The 13,685-nt window shown below is 46.1% G+C and overlaps 1 protein-coding gene across 2 annotated transcripts in view; it reads right to left on the bottom strand.

Annotated features, from left to right (window-relative positions):
• Positions 1–433: 433 nt before the first annotated feature.
• The window catches only part of MDH1B (malate dehydrogenase 1B), a 29,992-nt gene continuing 16,740 nt past the window's right edge, over positions 434–13,685 (bottom strand). Inside the window, exons 8-13 of one of the 2 annotated variants that reach the window (XM_058549699.1) lie at positions 11,737–11,876; positions 11,380–11,431; positions 5,692–5,772; positions 2,941–3,009; positions 1,921–1,995; positions 434–1,127 (exon numbers count right to left, since the gene is read on the bottom strand). In XM_058549699.1, coding sequence (XP_058405682.1) covers positions 1,099–1,127; positions 1,921–1,995; positions 2,941–3,009; positions 5,692–5,772; positions 11,380–11,431; positions 11,737–11,876 — 446 coding nt within the window. In that variant the 3' untranslated portion in view covers positions 434–1,098. The remainder of the gene's footprint in view (positions 1,128–1,920; positions 1,996–2,940; positions 3,010–5,691; positions 5,773–11,379; positions 11,432–11,736; positions 11,877–13,685) is intronic. The other variant, XM_058549700.1, reaches the window with a different exon arrangement.

A 13,685-nucleotide genomic window follows, 5' to 3' on the forward strand; every position in this document is an offset into this window, starting at 1 on the left:
CAATAACATCAAATCAGGTGCTGACTTTGGAAACAAGCATAAGTCAGTCATGGTTTCGAATTATGATGCTGCGGAAGCAATGCATAAGCATCTGAAATTTCCCTGGATTTTCAGAAAGTAATTTGTACCTTAAGAGCTATCTAAAACTTCAGAAAAAATAAAAAATAAAAATAAAACTACACAGGAAGCACAAATAGCAGTTTTTTAACATGACTCTCGGGCTTTCAGAAGTTCCTAACTGGCATTTGTAGAAGGTCCTATTAGCTTGAAAATATATGAGCATATTGGTTTGACTACTGCTGATTTAATAAAAGACTGTAATTTTTACTTAAACCATCCAATTATATGGTAAAAATATTATGCTTTTCTCTCAAAATTCAGGCTATTCAGGCCACATCTGGTGTCAAGAAATAGAAACCTATTCAGTCTAAGCTAAAGTAAAAGTGTGATTTATTGTAAACATAGTTATACCAAGCAAATCCAAGGAAAAACATGCACAGCTAGGTCTCGTGGGGTTGATGAGCCTGCCCAGCGCTGAAGACCTCACAGGCAGACCTCTGTGCCCTCTCTAGCTCACCGCCTTCACCACCACTCGGACGCCAACTTACTCATCCATTTTCTCAGTTCAAATGCTTTGGAAGAGCAGGAGAAACTCTGATTGGTTCTCCTTGAGTGAGGTGTGTCTACCCTGGCCCAATCAGTGGCGGCCAAGGTGGTCAGGCCATCTGAGCAAACACGGCCACCTGGGCCCATGCCTCAGGTACGGGCTGCAGGAGGAAGAGGCTCTCTCAGGAGGATGTATGAGCAAGGATGCAATGACTGACAACTCCATTTTAACGTAGTTGGAAAAATAGCAATTGACCCCGAACAATTTATGAGAAAATGCAGTCATAGGTAAACATATCAGTGGATCCAGGTAACAAACGATTAAAAGCTGACTTTTTTGTGTGCTGTCACTGTTATTTAATTGGCTAGCATAATACGATCTAAGACTGAAGTAAATCTTTCAAATTATTCTTCCCTAAGTATAGGCACTCATGGGTCTTTCTATATTTACTACACTGCCAAATAATTTCATAGTTGGTCTAATTTGATTTGTTACTGTTCCACACTTTTGCCTTCAGACTCTGTAAAAGGAAGAAAATGAAAAGATGTAACTATTTCAAAAATGCACTAGTAACTTAAGTTTTTATTAGTTTTTCTTCTGCCCCCCTCTTCCTCCGTTTACTGGGTTCCTGTATTCACTGATTCAGTAGTGGGGGAGCAGGGGAGAGGGACTCTCTGAGGGAAGTCAACCACAGGCTGTCAGGAGACATTTTCACAGAACAAAACCACATGCGGGCTTCCTTCTTGCCTTAGTCTGGTCTGTGTGCAGTCGCTCTCGGCTCCTTTGCTTCTCATCCTGAATTCTGTCAGCAGCTATATCGTCAGCCCCATTTCCTCCTCATCCTGCTTCTACTCCATGCACAGATGCTAATTCCCCATGGCTACCCCACTCCCAAGATGTCCACTTTCATGCTGTGCACTTTCAGAATGGAAGGTGCAATGGATCTGTTCCTTTTATTACATTTAAATAAACGTGTGGGTGAATACCCTGATTGGCCAACCACAGAGAAATCTACATCAGCCTTGTTTTCATAAAATATCGTGACAACTCAGTTATATACTTTGAAAATCTGGACTCTGGGATACATCTGTGTCCATTTCCTTACTCACTCATTCTTAGGGAAGATCCGGTTGTCACTGTCATAGGCCTTGTTAGAAAAGCAGGAAGCTAGGTTCTGGGGAGAAGGCATGGGGGTGTGGGAGGAGGGAGAGAGGGTTTGAAAGGAACTGCATCACAGGGACACTTGCCCCTCTTCTACCCAGTTCTATCTACAGAGTAAGAAAAGACTAGTTAGCATTTTGTCTACCACCCACCATCTGCAGGTTCTTGACTGTGTGGCTTTTCAGAGACGGTTTGAGGAATCAGGTCTTTAGAAGCTACTGCAGTAACTAAAGAATGAAAAGAACAGAGTTTTTAGTATTTAAAGCACATTGGTGTTTGCAGTTATTCTCATTCTCCTCTCTTGTTCCTTCCACTCCAAGTTTTTCTGAATGCCTCATTCTTTTAGGAGTTGTAAGATGATAGATCACTATTTTATGGAGTCTCAACTCATGACAGTGGCTTGTCCATGGCCCCATGGGCAATATGAGCAAGCAGATGTCCAGCCCAACAGCTCAGTGAAGCATCTTGCTACCAACCTCCCCATGAAGGCTTGGTCCCCACAATAAAAATCACTGGGCCACTTCTCTGTGCTTGCCAGCTCCCTCCCACACGGAGAGCTTCAGGAAAAGAAGCAGTAAAAATGGAAACAGACTAGACGATTATTATTTTTTGGATATACGATTTGTATAGGCAGATTGAGAAAATATATAAGCCTCTACATAAATATTTACAAGTATGATAGTATGTGTGTGTGTATGTGTGTATATATATATATAGAGAGAGAAAACCCCCAGATTTTCCCTGTTCAAGAGAATTCTGACTTGGCCCTCTCACTCACCTTCTGAGGAGGAACCTGATTTGCGTGTCAGCTATTTGGGGCTTTGCAATGAAGAACTGAGAAGAAAGGGAAAGGTGAGAAGGAGGGGACAACACAGAGGCTAGACCTGAGGCAGAGCTGAGGCAGAGCTGAGGTTAAGGTGTTTGGGGAGGGTTTGAGGGAAGAGTATCATGACATGGAAGTAGTTTCAGTATTTAAAAAATAATGTTTGTTGACTTTTTTTTATCCCTCCTTCAAAGTGTTTACGAAGTATAAGAAAAGAAACGGAGTTATTTCAAAATTCCTTCGGTTGCTGGACTAGGTTCTGACACCGACGGCATCCTTCTTTAAGACTGGACAACAGGAGCCACGACTTTCAGCAAGAAAGAGACCGTTTCTAACCCGCCTGACTTACCATCATCTGACATAACTAGATCTTTTTCTTCATCTTGGATTAGATCAGAATACATGCTATCTTTACGTTCTGAAACCAGAATTAAATAAAACATGTTGGGTTTAGAATACAACTAACAACCTGTGAGATGTTCTAAATCATGGTTTTCAAACTCCGTTGGCCACGACCCACAGTGAAAATGCATTTTATGTTAGTCTAGTGTGTGCACCGTGTGTAGGGCATGAAACAGAGACAAGAAACAACACTTACCCTTTCTTGTCTTTTCTACTTATCATTTTCTTTCTTCTCTATTCTAGTTCATTGGGAAAAAAAACTCCTGTCTCTTTACCCTTTTATTATCAATTTTATTCTAGTTCAAGGAAAAAATGCTAGTTATTAAATTGATTTCACGACCCAATAAATTTTTTTACAACCTATCTAACCCAAAATATGGAAAGCACTGTAATACACTGTATTTGATTCTAATGCTCATTCAACAAATAGCCCCCAAACAACCTGAAATCAGCCCCATTTTCTCCACTTTATCATCACTAAAGTTCTTTAGGCTGCATAAGATGATGACTTAGCAGAGGGTCTAAGAACCGAAAATTTCAATTAACAACTTAAATCGTTCCTATGCAAAGATTCGGGAATACAGTTTGGCTTCTCTTCCTCCATCCTGGAAAGCTGCCAGTCACTCTTCAGGACAGATCTTAGTCTTCTCTCAGTTCTTTCCCAAGGGCCTCAGAGTCCCCAGTCCTTTCCTTGAGTGTTGCCTGACACCAGTTGGGCCAACTGGAATAACAGTGCTGCACTCAGACACCCAGAGGTGCTGCCTGTCTGCCGGGCCTCTTAAGATCTCTATTCTGGTGGGGCTGAGTTCACCATGCTCCTCTGGACCGTGAGCTGGGCTGCTTGATCATCCTCTAGAGGGCCAACGATTGACCCCATCCAGTTCATGCTTGTCCCGCCACCTACCAGCGGTATTGCTGAGCTCTCAACCAGCCATTCAGCCCAACAATAGCTGGCCACTCCCTACCTCGCCAGTGTCACTCATCCCTTTGGATTCTCTGCTCTAGCACAGCTGCTCAATTTACTGGCTTCTGAATACACTTTAAACTGCCTCAGGTTCACACGTCTGGCCACCCCTTCACCGCGCTGCCTCAGGTTCACACGTCTGGCCACCCCTTCACCGCGCTGCCTCAGGTTCACACGTCTGGCCACCCCTTCACCGCGCTGCCTCAGGTTCACACGTCTGGCCACCCCTTCACCGCGCTGCCTCAGGTTCACACGTCTGGCCACCCCTTCACCGCGCTGCCTCAGGTTCACACGTCTGGCCACCCCTTCACCGCGCGGCCTCAGGCTCACACGTCTGGCCACCCCTTCACCGCGCGGCCTCAGGCTCACACGTCTGGCCACCCCTTCACCGCGCGGCCTCAGGCTCACACGTCTGGCCACCCCTTCACCGCGCTGCCTCAGGCTCACACGTCTGGCCACCCCTTCACCGCGCGGCCTCAGGCTCACACGTCTGGCCACCCCTTCACCGCGCGGCCTCAGGCTCACACGTCTGGCCACCCCTTCACCGCGCAGCCTCAGGCTCACACGTCTGGCCACCCCTTCACCGCGCTGCCTCAGGCTCACACGTCTGGCCACCCCTTCACCGCGCTGCCTCAGGTTCACACGTCTGGTCACCCCTTCACCGTGCTGCCTCAGGTTCACACGTCTGGTCACCCCTTCACCGTGCTGCCTCAGGTTCACACGTCTGGTCACCCCTTCACCATGCTGCCTCAAGTTCAAATGTCTGGTCATGCCTTCACACTTGAAATGCCTCCTCTGCCCATGCTTTTCCCTCTGGTGGGGTACTCGTCACAATCTCTTTTCTGCCCACCCCTCCAGGTGCACACCTCCTTTTCACTAAATTGTATAAGTAATTCCTTCTCATCTTTCTAGACTCAGCTCCCATTTATCTCTTCCTGGAAGTCTTCCTGAAAGACTCCCAGTCCAGCCAGGAGACGGCTATGTGGCCCCATCAAGCCCTGACTCTCTCTGTCAGTAGTGTAGTTTCCGCTTGCTTTGATATCTCCCACGCTGGATGGTGAGCACTTTGAGGGCAAGAACAACGCTTCATTTGTCTGTGTCCCCAGCACCTAGCACAGTTTTTGTTTTTATTGTGGTAAAAACATACAGCATGAACTCTACCTTCTTAACAAGTGTTTAAGTGTACAGCACTGTATTGTCAACCATATGCACATCATTGTACAGCAGATCTTAAGACCCTTTTCCTCTTGCGTGACTGAACTGGCAGAGTTTCTGAATGAATAAGTGCCCATTTGGTTATCTTCTGCCATCTTCAGTCCCAACTAGATTTCAAGATTGTATTAAATTTTCTCCTTCATCCCTTACAAGGATCTTTCCTTTCCTTGTGAGTTATCATATGCCTTCTTTCCCGTCTCGCCCTGTTTCGTGGGGTTTTTGAGTTCATTGCGTGTCTTGGCATGTACCTTCCATGTCCTCGCAGCCCCTACCCAGACGTGTGCATGGCCCAGTATCTCTCACAGTGACCAGCACTCAGAAGGTGCTCAATGAACATCTGGTAATTTCCTTCAAAGATTTCAGTAGATTTTTAAATATAATCTTATTTTTGAGTCTAGGATGAGGGTGATGAAAGACTTGACTCCCATTTTTTGCCAACAGGGGATCAAATTCCTTTCTTTGAAATTTAGTGTTGAGTCTTGGATAAAAAGGGCATTGTTTTTCAACTGATATACCTACCACCTGACTCTCTTTGACCTTCCTGGTTGTCATCTGTGGTGGGTACAGCGGTCTTTTCATCTTTTAAGGCTAAGTCAGCTTCTAAAAGTCAGGAAATGAAGTATTAAATTAACTGAAAAGATTAGACAAGCCTCATGCATGAATCGTCTCAGCGCTATGTTAATAAGCAGAGATCTCCAAACTCGGCAAAGTTCTGATTATTTTCAGTGCTCTGGTCTTGGAATCTCTGGACCAGTGTTCTGGGCAAGGTCCAATGGTGACAGGGTCAAGGTCAATCAAACATATCGTGCCTTGACCTTAGTTACTACAAACACAGCATAAAATCAGGTCATTTTCTTTCACAAAACCCTCTATAACGCAAGTGTTATGGGAAATTTAGGACTAGCTACCAGTCAGTGGAGTCAAATCTAGAATGATTGCTTCACAGCCCATTATCAGGAGAGGAATTGGCAACTCCAGTCTGCCAAATGCCGGAACCACACAGAGGGCCTCTAAATTCTGAATAAATAAAGAAGAGTTCGAGTTAAAACCAAGCACTCACCGGACTCCTGTGCCCACACCCTCTGTCTCTGACTGCCTCTGGGCTTCTCCTGTTTGGCCCAACTCCTGGCGACCTGACCACCAGCCAGAACGGGGCTGAAGTCCCCAAGCCCACGCTCTGCCCACAGCCTCCTTTCTCTCGGTCTCTCTGCCCCTCCTCCCACCGCTGGCACTTTGACCTCACGACACCCTCTCTGGTCTGGACCAGGGGCAGTCCTCTGTTGCCCACCAGGTTCTTTTTACCAGTTCATCCATTCTGAGAGGCAGCAGCTGTTTCAACCGGTGGAAGCTGTACCATACTGGTTGCTAAATATTTTCAATTTCACCCCAGCCTGGAGCTTTTTGTTTTATTTCTATTTATTAGTTTCCTTTTTTATCCAATCCAGACCCCTGTAGTCCATCACTTCATCGGCTTTCTTGCAATTATCCTCAACTTCTTTGGGTCACACCTCCTTCCTTCCCAAATACTAGGTGAAATAACAAAACTGTACTGATTTTCCACTCCCATATTCAATGCCAATGACTAAATCACCGTAGCATCCATTTAAGGCCCCAGTAAAACAAGGACACAAAAACTATGAGAAAAATTAAAACTTTTGGGAAATAATTTGATGGACCAAATAAAGGCATCATGGAGATACTCAGAACTTTGTTGGGATACAGTGTAGCGTTATTTTTTTATTCTAGTTGAAGAGGTGGCGGGACACTGCAGTATTTCAGGGCTTCCTACAAATCATGCATCCAGGTGTCCACTCCCGCGCCCAGGCACCGAGCACGGGTGCAGGGAATCACATGACCGCACACCGGAGTCACACAGATTCACGGTCTCTAACTTCCACTAAGCCCTCAGCTCTGAAAAAGATTCTGTGCTTTTCCCGTTGTCCTTCTTTCCTCTTCTCAACAGTCATGTCAAGCCTCCACTTCTTTCCTGTGACCCCGCCTTTCCCGGAGTTTTGACCCGTGGGACCTGGTTTTGCTGCCTGCTTTGTTCTGACCCATCCTGCACACCTCCCTGGGTCTGCACCCATCCCCTCTTCCCTCCTCTGGGCTCAGCAGCAGAGACGCTTCCTGTCTGAGGCTGATCCTGTGCTCTGAGCCTTGTTTTCTGCTGCTGTCTTGAGGATCTTTCTACTCACTCCCCTCCATCTTCACCCTCTCCCTCTCCAGCGATAGTTAAATGTTAACATCCATCCATCCAGATATCTGTCTGTCCACCTATTTATATTTTTGGATGTGTGAAACATAAACATTGAACAAAATCAAAAGGCACGAGAGACTACGCAGTGAAGAAGTCTTCATTCTCCAGCCACTAAGGTCCTTCCCTTAGGGTCACCATGGTTATCAGCCTCTTCTAATAACTATCTGTTGCTGATGACTCTGTATCTTCCTCTCCAGCCCAGCTCTCTCTCCTGGCCTCCAGAGATATGTGTCCATCGCCCACCAGATATTTTCCCTTAGATGCATCTTGAAAATCTGCTCCTTCTCCTATATTCTTTACCTTAACCACAGCTTCCCATTTTCATGACTTAGCACACACAGCAAATGACAAGGACAATAGAGGCAACCAGCCTGAGGACTCCAGCTGCCCCAGACTCAGTCCCTGGGGCCAAGGAGATCAATAGCTCCACACCCAACCCATTTGTGGCCCAGTGTTTGGGAAGTTCTGTCTTAGGGACTGACACCACCAGATGTCCAAATGCCTAAACATTGGGGCATTCTTGACCCCCTTGAGCTCTCTTATCCTCTATTGCAGATTGGTTGAGCTCTGTCAATTTTATGTCTTTCACATATAGCCCCTTCTCTGCATCCTCATGGCCATTTCTTGGTTAAGTCAAGACCCTCATCACTTCTCTACCTGCAAGAGAACTGGTCTTACTGCTTCTGGTCTCTCCCTCCAATTCATTCCTCCCATTACCAACAGAGTGAGCATTCTAAAATTAGAATCTCCTCCTGTCCCTCCCCTGCCTAAAACCCTCCATTGGTTTTAACAAAGTAAGTAAACTTTGCCCTTTGACCTTTCTCACCTCAAACTTTACTTTCCAGATAAAATGAACTGGCAGTTCTCAGAAAGTTCTTCTTACTTCTTTGCCTTTGTGTCTGTTGCTCCCTCTGAATGGAACAACCCTCCCATTTATCTCCATCTTAGCCTTCTTTCCTCTCATGAATCGGTTTAGATGTGATCTCCTCCAGAAAGCCCTTCCATCACATCACAATCCTGATGGGGGCCCTTCCCATTGTCCCCACAGCACCCAGCACATTCCGCTGGCCCACGGCACTGAGCACACCAGCTCTACAGCAAGACTGTGGTGCCCGAGGCAAGGGTCTTCCCCTCCCTGGTCTCATTCCTGCCCTCCTGGTTCCACGAAATCACCCTCATCAAAGTCAGGAATGACCTCCAGGTCATACATCCTTTGGATACTTTTCAGGCCTCATTTTATTTGATCCCCCAGCAGCATCTGACAGTGTAGACCAGCCCTCGTTTCTGAAACACTCTCTGCCTTTAGGTCTTCCATGACATCCGATGTTGGGGGGCTTGTCCTGGCTCTCTGACGCCCCTTTCTCCCACCATCTCTCAGCTGCTCCTGTTCTCCTTAACCATCAAAGGCCGAGTTCCTCCAGGCCCTCTCCTCTCACTCTCTCTAGATAACCTCCATCATGCTCATGGTTCATGTCTATTATGAGGCAACAACTCCCAATTTGATGACTGCAGTCTAGATCTTTCCAAGCTCCAGAGAGCATGCAGTTCTCTATCTGTTATTTCCACTGTGGATATCCCATAGATATTTCAGAATCAAATATAGGAACCTAACTCATCCTTCCTCTACTCTGGCACCATGCCCTTCCTCTCTCTTCCACCCAGTGCGTGCACACACACACACACACACCCACCCACCCACCCACACACTCTATCTCTTTCTCAAATAATGTTCTTTTACCATTTTTCCCCTATCAGTAAACCCACCCTGTTGCTCAACCAGAAGAAGGCTGAGTCCTCTGGGACTCCTCAGAGCCAATCTGCCATCAAGTCTTGATAATCCACCCCTAAATGTCTCACAGCTCTACTGCCTCTGCCTCAGCTGTGATCATCTCCTCCTTGGGTCACTGCGCTGCCCTCCTAACATCAGTCTTTCACAAACAGTCCAGCCTTGTTCCAATCTGCTTTCCAGACTAATCACAGACCTGCTTTGCCGTCCCTGGATAGGGACTTGTGAACAGGTGCCTGTCAATCTGGAAGGAAGCCTTTGGAAGCTCTTACATCTGCTCCTCAGGGGCCGCCCAGCTTCCTCTCTTTAGGCTTCGGCCACACAAGCTTTTTGGCAGGTTTTCAAACAAGGTGATATACGCTTTCCTGCCTCAGGTTCCTTCCTTACATCTTTGGGCGTGAGCTCCCACGGCACAGTACCCTGTTCTCTCACCCTAAGACTCACCACAAATGCAGTCATTTGTGTAATTTATGACCCCCGATAGACCGTTAGGTTCCAAAGGGGCAGGGACGGGTCTATCTTGTTCACCCTATATTTCTAGCCCCAAGCACTGGCTTACAGTTAGTGCTCCTTGAACTTTAGTGGGAGGGGGGACTATTGGGCTCTCGAAAGGCACTTGATTAAAGCTCTTTGCATAAATGAATTTATTTATTTCCATGTTTCTATTTCCAGACGTAAGATGAGATTTTCTTTAAGACAAAAGGAAGCAAGAAAGTTGATAGCACTTCTTGTGAGTTTATGATTAGAGAAAATGTCAATGAGAAAAATAAGCTTATTGAAATTTATTATTATTTTTCAAGTTATCTAACAGTAAATAAGACAGAAAATAACAAATGTTGGAGATGATGTGGAGAAAAGAGAACCCTCATACGTGCTGGTGGGAATGCAATCTGGTGCAGCCACTACGGCAAACAGTATAGAGATTTCTCAAAAAATTAAAAATAAAAATACCATATGATCCAACCATCCCACTACTGGGTATTTATCCAAAGAGCTTGAAATCCACTATTCAAAGGGATTTATGCACCCCTATGTTAATTGCAGCATTATTCACAATAGCCAAGAAGTGGAAGCAACCCAAATGTCCCTTGACTGATGAATGGATAAGGAAGATGTGGTATATATATACAATGGAATACCATTCAACCATTAAAAAAGACAAAATTGTCCCATTTGCAACAACATGGACGGAGCTTGAGGGTATTATGTTAAGCGAAATAAGCCAGACAGAGAAAGACAAACACCGTATGATTTCATTCATATGTTGAAGATAAACAAACACATGGATAAAGGGAACAGATTAGTGTTTACCAGAGGGGAAGGGGGTTGAGGGATGGGCAAAAGGGGTAAAGGGGCACATATGTACGGTGACGGATAAAAATTAGACTATTGGTGGTGAGCACAATGCAGTCTATACAGAAACTGATAAATAATAATGTACACCTGACATTACACAATGTTATAAACCATTATGACCTCGATAAAATAATTGAAAAAAAAAAAGTTATCTAACAGTAAATGTAGTGTTGTGGGTTGAATTGTGTTCCCAAAAAGATATGTTGAAGTCCTAATCCCCTGGCAGATATAATCAAGTTAAGATGGGGTCATACTGGATTGAGGGGACCCTAAATGCAATGAGTGGTGCCTTCATAAGGAGAGAGATTTGGAAACATAGACACACACAGAGGGAAGACAGGCAGAGACCGGGGTGATGCAGCTACCAGCCAAGAACGACAAGCTCTGGTGCCAGAAGCTGGAAGAGGCAAGAAAGGATTCGTCCCCGAGTGTTCAGAGGGAGCACGCCCTGCCGACACCTGGACTTAGGTCTTCCAGTCTCCAGGACCAGGAGAGAATAAGTTTCTGCTGCTTCAAGCCATCCAGTTTGTGGTAATTTGTTACAGCAGCCTAGGAAACTAATACATATGATATACACAAAACGTATACGGTCATGGTGTTTTCCAGATGTGATTTCTTTGGCGTTCTTATGAGATGTTTTATTCCAAAGGACACATTGAACTTGGCAGTTTATTTTGTTAATAATTTAGTTTAAAAGTAATAAAATATGGATTATAGTTATTTATATTAAATAGTGATTCAGTTTTAACAAATATGTTAATACTCTTTTAATAGCTGCCCCCCCGCAAAATCACATCTAAAAGATTACCTGATTGATATGGCTGAAAATTTATCAAATCTCCAAGCGCAACAAGTTTCTCCTGTTGAAAAATGTTATAATCAGAGAATTAAATGACCACCATTACTAACTTAATCATTTTTAATAGAAATGCATTTTGATTCTTGATTTTTAAGCAACTAACAAATATTTTTAACATACCAGAAACTATATAACCAAAGGAGTAGTGTTCTTCTGCTGATTTCTTCAAACTTTTATTGTCTCCTTATCATTTCTAGGACTAAGATGCAAACCGAACCCACAGAAAACCAGTGCATGCCTTGGCCCAGGGGAATCAGTTCAAGGTCATTATCAAAGTCAGTTCCCTTGTGTCTGTTCTGACGTTACCTGGATCAGATCACTTGTCATTCTGGTCATTATTCGCTCATTTATTTCAATATTTTTGAGATCTGTAAGAACCTCCCAAGTTCCATTCTCGAACTTCACAGGCATAGAGAAGACGATCCCTTCGGGAACACCAAACTGGCCTGCAGGGAGCAAGCAGAAGCATCAGAAAAGCAAACCCTCCTATGAAGCGCCGTAGGAAGGACAGGTGTGGTGCGTGACTCAGTGATAGGCAGACTGCATTTCTGGGGGGTCCTCCCAGGGAGGACTGAACACTTCCTCCAGGGTATTGCTCGCGCACCTCTCCGAGTTCTGACTCACCCTCTGTGTTTCTCTCAGAAGGAAGAACCACGTTCCCTCTTCACCCCTCTGATCCCACCAGGGTCAGACCCCTGCCTCCGCCTCCCTTCTCCTCCACCTTGTCTGATCCCTTCTGTCTGCATTCCAGGCTTCTCCTGGTCCCTTCCCGAGGGAACCCACGAGCCCAAGGCATCCGTCCGGCCTGGCCTTTGCTCTCTAGCCTACACTGCGGCCCTCACGGAGCTGAGGGACGAGGACGGACTGGCAGGGACAGGAGGGGGCAGGAGGGCTGGGGATTTCAGCTCCCAGTCCGGGGTTTGGAGGTGCTCCAGACAAGAAGACGGACAAGGCTTGTTACCAGCCGAGCGACATCTAGATACAAGGGCCCCCACTGGGTGCCTCAATCAAATAAGAAAATGATTCTTGCCATTCCTGTCCTCACAAATGTTGTCCCCAGGGCCACAACAGAGGAGAGTCAAGCAGCCAGGACCTAACAGACTCTTCCTCAGAGGGTGCACGGCCATCAGCTCTCTGCTTCTCTGAGAAGAGCCAGTCGTGCGGGCAGGCAGACAGCACGCGAGGGTTTACTACGTGGGACGGCTTCAGGTCGCATCGGTCACCCCCAAGACTGTGCCACTTATTGATGAATTCCTATAGAGATTAATTAAACTTTCTACAAATAAAGATAAGGTCTAAAATGCCTATTTCACTGAAAAGGTAACATACTGATTTGAATTCACGTTATGGGGATGTTCACGCACCTTATCTTCCACTGAACAAGATTCACTGAGTGTCTGGCCACGAAGGAGCAGCAGAAAGACCCAGCCCCGCCCTGCCCTCAGGGTCCACATGCTAATGGAGGGGACATGCAGCTAACTGCACCCCTGCACAGGCAGCCCGTGCCCTGCTCCCTGATGGAGGAATAGGAGCTGTGTGAGTACGAGGAGAGACAGGTCACTGCTGACCTCGGGGTCTGGGAGATTTCCTGGAGCTGCCCCATGGTCACTGGAACTAATAACACAAGGAATACAGGAGGTGGGTCAGACTGGGGCAGGGAGACAGTGAGCCCAGCTTGTGTACACTGGTTTGAAGTGACAGCAGGACATCCGTGTGCCAATGTTTCGCAGGCCAGAGCTGGCAGAGAGACCCAGGCCAAAGGGTTGGGAGCGAAGGTTGGGAGCGAAGCTTGCACAGGGAGAAGGTAAAGCAGGAGGGAAGAGAAGCTTCAGACACAACCTATGGAGCACAGACCAGCAGCTATTCTTTCTTTCCTGTGTTTCAAAAATGGCACAAGTCCTCTGAATGGTTTTTAGCAGATTAAAACAGTCAGGCTGTAAAAACGCATACACAGTATGTGTGAACGGAGAGCCAGCCGCCACATTCCTGCTGCTGCCTGGAGCCCTATTATCTGGGTCCTGATGTGCCCCTGTGTCTCTGCCCCGTGGCTCCTGTGCCCAGATGTTCCTCCCACACCTGTCTGCCAGGTAAACGCTACTCAGACTTGAAGGCTTCCTGGAGTGTCACCTCCTCTATGAAGCCTGCCCTGATTCTTCCGGCTGCCCACCTAAAATTGACCTTGCTTTCCCTTCCTCAGCTGGGATACAGTGAGAAAAAGTTACCGGAACTATTTTGTTTATGTATCTGGTTCTCCT

This window comes from Diceros bicornis, chromosome 10, assembly GCF_020826845.1.
Source record: "Diceros bicornis minor isolate mBicDic1 chromosome 10, mDicBic1.mat.cur, whole genome shotgun sequence".
NCBI lineage: Eukaryota > Metazoa > Chordata > Mammalia > Perissodactyla > Rhinocerotidae > Diceros > Diceros bicornis.